Below are 10,764 nucleotides of genomic sequence, written 5' to 3' on the forward strand. Positions count from 1 at the left end.
CAAACTTCTCGTAGTATTCAACACACTTATAAGAAAGTTTTATTATTAATCTTGTATACCAAGCATATTAGGATTTTAAGCAAATTACCATGCTTTTTAAGACTCTCAAAATAATCTAAGTGAATCATGAGAGATCAACAATTTCTATAAAACAAATCCACCACCGTGCTCTAAAAGATATAAGTGAAGTGCTAGAGCAAAACTACATAACTCAAAAGATATAAGCGAAGCACATAGAGTATTATAACAAATTCCAAATCATGTATGGCTCTCTCAAAAGGTGTGTACAGCAAGGATGATTGTGGTAAACTAAAAAGTAAAGACTCAAATCATACAAGACGCTCCAAGCAAAACACATATCATGTGGTGAATAAAAATATAGCTCTAAGTGAAGTTACAGATAGACGTAGACGAAAAAGGGGATGCCTTCCGGGGCATCCCCAAGCTTTGGCTTTTAGGTGTCCTTAGATTATCTTGGGGGTGCCATGGGCAACGGCGAATCTACTGGGGGGCTTTAACAGGCTCGAGCCCCCCTCCAGCGATGTAATTTTTTTACTACTACTCTTAAGGGCCCAACCCAGCTAAATATTGGACTTCAGCCCAGCCGGACACCACATGTTCGCTCGCACTAGGCAACCTCGTTCGTTCTAGTGAGAGAGACGGAGGCAGAGACCACCCGCTCGTGAGCCGCCCCCGCTCGCCATGTCTCCTGTGCCCTAGCCGCCGCCGGCCGCCAGAATCTCTTCATCGCGTGCTCATCCCAATCAACCCCAGTCTCCAACGACGGTGCTCATCCCCAACGGCTGCTCATCCCCTTCCCAACACCGCACCCGGTGGCATCCTTGTCTCATCCGGCGGCAACGGCGAGGCCGTGGATTTGGGGGCTTGGTCGGCCTCTTGCTCGCCGACGACCAGCATCTGGTCAACGTGTCCAGGCTCCGGCGTAGTCCGGCCGGTGCCGCCGCTGCTGCTCTGCTCTGAAAGTATGAAGGTTGATTCACTTGATTCAATTTCAGTTTTTCAGATTTTTAGACTTAGGTAGCTGCCTAGCTATATACTGTAGTAAATTGTTTAGCTACCAATTGATTACTGATTCATAGTAGATGTACAGTGGCTGTTGGTGGTGGTTGTTAACATCCTAAAATTAATCCATGTATCCATCTTTATTCTTGTTTGTAGAAATGAAGAGAAAGAGGACTTTGCACAGTTGGTTTGCAAGCAATTCAAACGCATCCCCCGTTGTTCCTGAACCCAATACTCCCCCAATTGATGTTGTTGTTCAACCAGCCCCAGTTGAGAACTTAATTCACCCAACTCCAACAAATGAGAGCACTAATCCCTCTACCGATGTCGATGAGAGCACTATCCCCCTACAACAAATGAGAGTCTTGATCCCCTAGCCGATGAGACCACTACCCCTCGCACAAATGAGAGTACCAATCCCCCAACTAATGAGAGCACAAACCAACCACCAAGGCATCATATACTAGAATTCCATCCGAGTCAGATTTTTGGTGATCCGGCTGATCGAATACCAATAGAAGATTATGTCCCTGAAATTTGAAGTGAAGTGAGAAGAGCTTATTTGTTGAAAGGAAGAAACAAAGCTAGCGGGCACAAATTTGAAGTGGGATTGGAAGGTAAAATTTGGAGATCTTTTCAACCCCAATGGCTAGATAGGTTCGATTGGTTGGAATATAGTGAGAAAAAGGAGGCTGCCTTTTGTTTCCCTTGTTTTCTTTTCAAGAATCCATCACATGCCACTAGATTTGGCAATGATGTATTTACAATAGGTGGATACAAACGTTGGAAAACAGCTTTGGCAAATTTTCAGAAACATGTTGGTGGTCCATCTAGTTACCACAACATCGCTAAGGGCTTGAGTGATGATTTCAACAATCAAAGGGCCAATGTGGGTACCAAACTCCGAGTTTACAATAAAGAGGCTGAAATAAAATATAAAATCCGCTTGACTGCATCATTGGATTGTGCAAGGTATCTCATAGCTCAAGGGGAAGCTTTTCGTGGACATGATGAGTCCTCCAATTCCATCAACAAAGGCAATTTCAGGGAGTTCTTGGATTGGTACAAGGACAAGAATAAAGATGTGAAAGATGCATTTGATAAGGGGCAAGGTAATGCACTAATGATATGTTCAGATATTCAAAAGGACCTTGCTACATGTTGTGTAATGGAGGTAACCAAAGTCATCAAGAATGAGCTTGGAGATAAGAAATTTTCGATACTTGTTGATGAGGCTAGAGATTGCTCAATAAAGGAGCAAAGGGCAATGATTTTGAGCTAATGCATACGAATTTGCATAGTCTTTTATTTGTCATTGTTGTTCGTTTCTCTTCTTTTAATTTGTAGCTTTTCAAATGTGCAGATTTTTGGATGATCATGGGGAGCTTCAGGAGAGATTTCTTGCTATTAAGCACATCACAGATTGTACATCAGCCAGAATTAAAGAAGCATTGCTTGGTGTGTTAAAGTACCATGGCTTGCCTATTAATAGGATCCGTGGACAGGGTTATGATGGGGCTTCAAATATGAGAGGAGAATTCAATGGTTTGCAAAAGCTAATTCGTGACGAGTGTCCATATGCTTTCTTTGTTCATTGTTTTGCTCATCAGTTGCAATTGGTGGTTGTCATAGTGGCTCAGTGTTGTCCAGTTATTGCTGATTTTTTTAACTATCTTCCCTTGATAGTGACTCAAGTAGGTTCATCTTGCAAAAGAAAAGATGCATTGCTTGCAAAGCATCATGACGACTTGATAGAATTGATGGAGAATGGTAAGATATCATCTGGAACTGGTTTACATCAAGAAACTAACCTTGCTAGACCAGGAGCTACTCGTTGGGGCTCACATCTTAGAACCTTGCTTTGTATCTACACAATGTGGAATGCAGTGGTGGATGTGCTATCAATTATGGTGGACGATGCCCGAGAACACTCTTCTCAAGGTGGAGCTTCAGGTTTGATTGTACAAATGGAATGCTTTCAATTTGTGTTCATCATGCTATTCTTGATAAACTTGTTGAACATCACAAAAATGCTATCACAAACTTTGCAAAGGAAGAATCAAGATGTTGTTGAAGCCCTTCGTTTGATCTTGGATGTGAAAGAAGCTTTGCAAAATATGAGGGACAATGGGTATGAGTCATTATGTGACCAAGCAAATAACTTTTGTGAGGAACATGGCATTGAGGTGCCAAATATGGATGATCTTGTTGGAGCTATGGGGCAATCTGTTCGTTCCAAGAATAAGGTGACTCGACATCATTATTTCAAGGTTAGCATATTCAATGTTGGTATTGATGCAACTCTCACTGAGATGAATCATCGATTCAATGAAGCTAACACCGAGTTAGTGGATTGCATGTCTTGTCTTAATCCAGCAAACAACTTCTCAAAGTTTAACATTGACAAGCTTATACGGCTTGCTGAAATTTATGCTAAGGATTTTACACAAGCTGAACGGTTGTTGCCAAGATATGAGCTTCCAACATTCCTTACAAATATTAGGAGAAGTGAGGAATTTAATGCATGTCCAGATGTTTCTACCCTTGCTCGGTTGATGGTTCAAACAACAAAACATATAACTTTCCAATTGGTATATCGCCTCATCGAGTTGACATTGATTCTTCCAGTGGCAACTTCATCGGTCGAGAGGATATTTTCAGCAATGAAGATCATCAAAACTGATTTGCGCAATAAGATATCAGATTATTGGCTTAATGATTTAATGGTTTGCTATTGTGAGAAAAGGATATTCAGAAGTATTCCCGATGATCAAATTATGATACGATTCCAGAAAAAGAAAGATCGGAAAGGACATTTGCCTCCTGAGTATAATGTGATTTCTTAGAGGTATGCCTCTGTTTTTCTACTAGTGCTGAGTCACTTGAGGATGCCTTACTATATCACTAACAATTGTGCTCATTTTGACAGATGGCTTGTAGTTTGTCTCTTGGATTTTGGTGTGGAGGTGTTCTGCAACTACTAGTATCAGCTAAGAAGCAACACGCAACACCAATATCATTGTTTTTGTCTTTTTTTGTTGCTTCTCTAGTACTTGATCTATGGGTGTGTGAACTGTATGAAACTTTGTCAATCATGCTACTAGTTTATGGGTGTGAACTGTACTTGATCTATGGATCTGGGAAAGTGTGAGCATATTTGGATGACTGGATTATGAGATAAGGGCTATTTTTGCTAAACAGATTCAAGTTTTTCTTGAAACATTAATATTTTTCAAAAAATCTGAAAAAATTCAGTTAAATAGTACATGTTCCCAGTAGTAATCTGGGAAAGTTTGAGCTTATTTTGACGACCGGATTATGAGATAAGGGCTATTTTTGCTAAACAGATTCAAGTTTTTGTTCAAAAATTCATGTTTTTCAAAAAATCTGAAAAAAATCAGTTAAATAGTACATGTTCCCAGTAGTAATCTGGGAAAGTTTGAGCTTATTTGGACAAATTGATTTGGAGATGATCATATTTTTTCTTCAGAGTAGCGTTTAGTTTTCTTGGCGTAAACTTTGAGCCCACCCTTCATTTTCTTTCTAGATTCGCCGCTGGCCATGGGCATCCAAAATCTTAGGCTCTTGCCACTCCTTGTTCCATAATCCATCAAATCTTTACCCAAAACTTGAAAACTTCACAACACAAAACTTAAAGTAGAAAATCTCGTGAGCTCCGTTTGCGAAAGAAAATAAAAGACCACTTCAAGTTACTGTAACGAACTCATTCTTTATTTATATTGGTGTTATACCTACTGTATTCCAACTTCTCTATGGTTTATAAACTATTTTACTAGCCATAGATTCATCAAAATAAGCAAACAACACACGAAAAACAGAATCTGTCAAAAACAGAACAATCTGTAGTAATCTGTAGCTAGCGCAAGATCTGGAACCCCAAAAAGTCTAAAATAAATTTCTGGACGTGATGAATTTATCTATTAATCATCTGAAAAAATAATTAACTAAATATCACTCTGCAAATAAAAATGGCAGCAGTTCTCATGAGCGCTAAAGTTTCTGTTTTTTACAGCAAGGGTAACAAGACTTTCCCCAAGTCTTCCCAACGGTTCTACTTGGAACAAACACTAATTAAACACAAAAACACAACAAAAACAAAGGCTAGATAAATTATTTATTACTAAACAGGAGCAAAAAGTAAGGAATAAAAATAAAATTGGGTTGCTTCCCAACAAGCGCTATCGTTTAACGCCCCTAGCTAGGCATAACAAGCAAGGATAGATCTAGGTATTGCCATCTTTGGTAGACAATCCATAAGTGGCTCTCATAATAGATTCATAAGGTAATTTAATTTTCTTTCTAGGAAATTATTCCATGCCTTTCCATAATGGAAATTGGAATCTAATATTTCCTTCCTTCATATCAATAATTGCACCAATCGTTCTAAGGAAAGGTCTACCAAGAATAATAGGACATGAAGGATTGCAATCTATGTCAAGAACAATAAAATCTATGGGTACATAATTCCTATTTGCAACAATAAGAACATCATTAATTCTTCCCATAGGTTTCTTAATAGTGGAATCCGTAAGGTGCAAGTTTAGAGAGCAATTATCAAAATCAAGGAAACCTAACAAATCACACAAAGTCTTTGGAATTGTGGAAACACTAGCACCCAAATCACATAAAGCATAGCATTCATGATCTTTAATTTTAATCTTAATAGTTGGTTCCCACTCATCATAAAGTTTTCTAGGGATAGAAACTTCCAATTCAAGTTTTTCTTCATAAGATTGCATCAAGGCATCAACGATATGTTTAGTAAACGCTTTATTTTGACTGTAAGCATGAGGAGAATTTAGCACGGATTGCAACAAGGAAATACAATCAATCAAAGAGCAATTTTCATAGTTAAATTTCTTGAAATCCATAATAGTGGGTTTAGCAACATCTAGGGTTTTAATTTCTTCAATCCCACTTTTATCAATTTTAGCATCAAGATCAAAAAATTCCGAATTCTTGGAACGCCTTCTAGGTAAAGGTGGATCATATTCAGTCCCATAATTGTCAAGATTCATATTGCAAAACAAAGATTTAATAGGGGACACATCAATAACTTTTAGATCTTCATCTTTATTTTCATAGGAACTAGAAGAACAAGCTCTTATAAAGGCATCTTTCTTAGCACGCATCCTAACGGTTCTTTCTTTGCACTCATCAATGGAAATTCTCATGGCTTTGAGAGACTCATTGATATCATGCTTAGGTGTAATAGATCTAAGTTTCAAAGAATCATCATCTAGAGAAATTCTATCAACGTTCCTAGCCAACTCATCAATCTTAAGCAATTTTTCTTCAATCAAAGCACTAAAATTCTTTTGCGAAGTAATAAATTCTTTAATATTAGATTCAAAATCAGAGGGCATCTTATTATAATTTCCATAAGAATTGTTGTAGGAATTACCATAATTATTAGAGGGATTACTAGGATAAGGCCTAGGGTTGAAATTTCCTCTATACGCGTTGTTACCAAAATTGTTCCTACCAACAAAATTCACATCCATAGATTCATTATTATTCTCAATCAAAGTAGACAAGGGCATATCATTAGGATCAGAAGAAACACTCTTATTAGCAAATAATTTCATAAGTTCATCCATCTTTCCACTCAAAACATTAATTTCTTCTATCGCATGCACCTTTTTATTAGTAGATCTTTCAGTATGCCATTGAGAATAATTAACCATAATATTATCTAGGAGTTTAGTAGCTTCTCCTAAAGTGATTTCCATAAAAGTGCCTCCCGCGGCCGAATCTAAAAGATTTCTAGAAGCAAAATTCAATCCGGCATAAAATTTTGTATAATCATCCACAAATTTAAAACATGAGTAGGGCAATTACGTATCATTAGTTTCATTCTCTCCCAAGCTTGTGCAACATGTTCATGATCAAGTTGCTTAAAATTCATAATATCATTTCTAAGAGAGATGATCTTAGCGGGAGGAAAATACTTAGAGATAAAAGCATCTTTGCACTTGTTCCATGAATCAATACTATTTTTAGGCAAAGACGAAAACCAAGCTTTAGCACGATCTCTAAGCGAAAAGGAAATAGCTTCAATTTAACAATATCATTATCCACATCTTTCTTATTTTGCATATCACACAAATCAACGAAGCTATTTAGATGGGTAGCGGCATCTTCACTAGGAAGGCCGGAAAACGGATCTTTCATGACAAGATTCAGCAAAGCAGTATTAATTTCACAAGATTCAGCATCGGTAAGAGGAGCAATCAGAGTGCTAATAAAATCATTGTTGTTGGTATTGGTAAAGTCACACAATTTAGTATATCTTGAGCCATCGTGACAAGCAAGCAAACTAACACACAAGCAAACAAAAAACAAGCGGGCAAAAAGAGGCAATAGAGAAAGAGAGGGAGGATAGAGAGAGAGAGAGGGTGAATAAAACGGCAAGGGTGAAGTGGGGGAGAGGAAAACGAGAGGTAAATGGCAAATAATGTAATGCGGGAGATAAGGGTATGTGATGGGTACTTGGTATGTTGACTTTTGCGTAGACCTCCATGGCAACGGCGCCAGAAATCCTTCTTGCTACCTCTTGAGAACTGCGTTGGTTTTCCCTGAAGAGGAAGGGATGATGCAACAAAGTAGCGTAAGTATTTCCCTCAGTTTTTGAGAACCAAGGTATCAATCCAGTAGGAGGCTATGCGCGAGTCCCTCGTACCTGCACAAAACAAATAAATCCTGGCAACCAACGCGAATAGGGGTTGTCAATCCCTACACGGCCACTTACGAGAGTGAGATCTGATAGATATGATAAGATAATATATTTTTGGTATTTTTGTGATAAAGATGCAAAGTAAAATAAAGGCAAAGGAAAAAAGCAAAGGAAATAACTAAGTAGTAGGATATTAATATGATAAAGATAGACCCGGGGGCCATAGGTTTCACTAGTGGCTTCTCTCGAGAGCATAAGTATTCTACGGTGGATGAACAAATTACTGTTGAGCAATTGATAGAATTGAGCATAGTTATGAGACTATCTAGGTATGGTCATGTATATAGGCACCACGTCCGAGACAAGTAGACCGACTCCTGCCTGCATCTACTACTATTACTCCACTCACCGACCGCTATCCAACATGCATCTAGAGTATTAAGTTAAAAACAGAGTAACGCCTTAAGCAAGATGACATGATGTAGAGGGATAGACTCATGCAATATGATGAAAACCCCATCTTGTTATCCTCGATGGCAACAATACAATATGTGCCTTGCTGCCCCTACTGTCACTGGGAAAGGACACTGCAAGATTGAACCCAAAGCTAAGCACTTCTCCCATTGCAAGAAAGATCAATCTAGTAGGCCAAACCAAACTGATAATTCGAAGAGACTTGCAAAGATAACCAATCATACATAAAAGAATTCAGAGGAGATTCAAATATTGTTCATAGATAGACTTGATCATAAACCCACAGTTCATCGGTCTCAACAAACACACCGCAAAAAGAAGATTACATCGAATAGTGCTCCACAAGAGAGGGGGAGAACATTGTATTGAGATCCAAAAAGAGAGAAGAAGCCATCTAGCTAATAACTATGGACCCGTAGGTCTGAAGTAAACTACTCACACTTCATCGGAGGGGCTATGGTGTTGATGTAGAAGCCCTCAGTGATCGATGCCCCCTCCAGCGGAGCTCCGGAACAGGCCCCAAGATGGGATCTCATGGATACAGAAAGTTGCGGCAGTGGAATTAGGTTTTTGGCTCCGTTTCTGATCGTTTGGGGGTACATAGGTATATATAGTTGGAAGGAATACGTTGGTGGAGCAACAGGGGGCCCACGAGGGTGGAGGGCGCGCCTGGGGGGGGGGGGGTAGGCACGCCCTCTACCTCGTGGCCTCCTCTTTTGTGTCTTGACGTAGGGTCCAAGTCTCCTGGGTCTTGTTCGTTGAGAAAATCACATTCCCGAAGGTTTCATTCCGTTTGGACTCCGTTTGATATTCCTTTTCTTCGAAACCCTAAAATAGGCAAAAAACAACAATTCTGGGCTGGGCCTCAGGTTAATAGGTTAGTCCCAAAAATAATATAAAAGTGGATAATAAAGCCCAATAATGTCCAAAACAGTAGATAATATAGCATGGAGCAATCAAAAATTATAGATACGTTGGAGACGTATCACTTGCTGCCCCTACTGTCACTGGGAAAGGACACCGCAAGATTGAACCCAAAGCTAAGCACTTCTCCCATTGCAAGAAAGATCAATCTAGTAGGCCAAACCAAACTGATAATTCGAAGAGACTTGTAAAGATAACCAATCATACATAAAAGAATTCAGAGAAGATTCAAATATTGTTCATAGATAAACTTGATCATAAACCCACAATTCATCGCTCTCAACAAACACACCGCAAAAAGAAGATTACATCGAATAGATCTCCATAAGAGAGGGGGAGAACATTGTATTGAGATCCAAAAAGAGAGAAGAAGCCATCTAGATAATAACTATGGACCCGAAGGTCTGAGGTAAACTACTCACACTTCATCGGAGAGGCTATGGTGTTGATGTAGAAGCCCTCCGTGATGGATGCCCCCTTTGGTGGAGCTCCGGAACAGGCCCCAAGATGGGATCTCGTGGATACAGAAGGTTGCGGCGGTGGAATTAGGGTTTTGGCTCCGTATCTGATCGTTTGGGGGTACGTAGGTATATATAGGAGGAAGGAGTACATCAGTGGAGCAACAGGGGGCCCACAAGGGTGGAGGGCGCGCTTGGGGGGGGGGGGGTAGGCGCGCCCCCCTACCTCATGGCTTCCTCCTTTATTTCTTGACCTAGGGTCCAAGTCTCCTGGATCATGTTCGGTGAGAAAATCACGCTCCCGAAGGTTTCATTCCGTTTGGACTCCGTTTGATATTCCTTTTCTTCGAAACCCTAAAATAGGCAAAAAACTGCAATTCTGGGCTGGGCCTCCGGTTAATAGGTTAGTCCCAAAAATAATATAAAAGTGGATAATAAAGCCCAATAATGTCCAAAACAGTAGATAATATATCATGGAGCAATAAAAAATTATAGATACGTTGGAGACGTATTAGTGGACTACTCCCTCCTCATCGTGGTGGCCGCCGGGATGATGAAGATGGCCATCGGTGATGATTCCCCCCTCTGGCAGGGTGCCGGAATGGGTCCAGATTGGTTTTCGGTTGCTACGGGGCCCTGCGACGGCGGAACTTCTGATCTAGGTTAACCCCAAGGGTTTCAGAATATTTGGGAATTTATAGGGTAAAGAGGGGGTGTGGGAGGCCACCGAGGTGGGCACAACCCACCTGGGCGCGCCGGGCCCCCAAGCGCACCCTGGTGGGTTGTGCCCCCCTCGGGGCACCCCCAGGTGCTGCTCTAGCCCATCGGGAGTCTTCTGGTCCATAAAAAATCCTCAAAAAGTTTTGCGGTGTTTGGACTCCGTTTGATATTAATTTCCTGTGATCTAAAAAACAAGCAAAAAACAGCAAGTGTCACTGGGCACTGAGTCAATAGGTTAGTCCCAAAAAATGATATAAAGTTGCTATAAAATGATTGTAAAACATCCAAGAATGATAATAAAACAGCATGAATACTTCATAAATTATAGATACGTTGGAGACGTATCACTCCCTAAGGAGAAGTGGTTTAAATATCATCCCCCTATTAAAGAAGAAACTATAGAACCAGTCATAGCCAAAGATGAAAAATATTATTTACAATGTTGACCCAGTTGTTCCTACTGCTTAT

At 40.0% G+C, this 10,764-nt stretch overlaps 1 protein-coding gene across 1 annotated transcript; it reads left to right on the top strand.

Moving 5' to 3' along the window:
* Nucleotides 1–2,146: 2,146 nt before the first annotated feature.
* On the top strand, nt 2,147–3,869 carry LOC147984219 (uncharacterized). The gene is made up of 2 exons (XM_087539710.1): nt 2,147–2,299; nt 2,385–3,869. The coding sequence occupies exons 1-2, from the start codon at nt 2,147–2,149 to the stop codon at nt 3,867–3,869; spliced, it is 1,638 nt and encodes a 545-aa protein (XP_087395836.1).
* The last annotated feature ends 6,895 nt before the right edge of the window (nt 3,870–10,764 follow it).

Source organism: Triticum urartu, chromosome 2A (assembly GCF_056163025.1).
Source record: "Triticum urartu cultivar PI428250 chromosome 2A, HENAU_Tu73, whole genome shotgun sequence".
Classification (NCBI taxonomy): domain Eukaryota; kingdom Viridiplantae; phylum Streptophyta; class Magnoliopsida; order Poales; family Poaceae; genus Triticum; species Triticum urartu.

Excerpts from the sequence above, each read along its gene's own strand:
- LOC147984219 (XM_087539710.1), top strand. The coding sequence starts at position 2,147 with ATGATATGTTCAGATATTCAAAAGGACCTTGCTACATGTTGTGTAATG. Across the intron at positions 2,300-2,384 it reads AGCAAAGGGCAATGATTTTG|AGATTTTTGGATGATCATGG; the intron begins AGCTAATGCATA and ends TTTCAAATGTGC.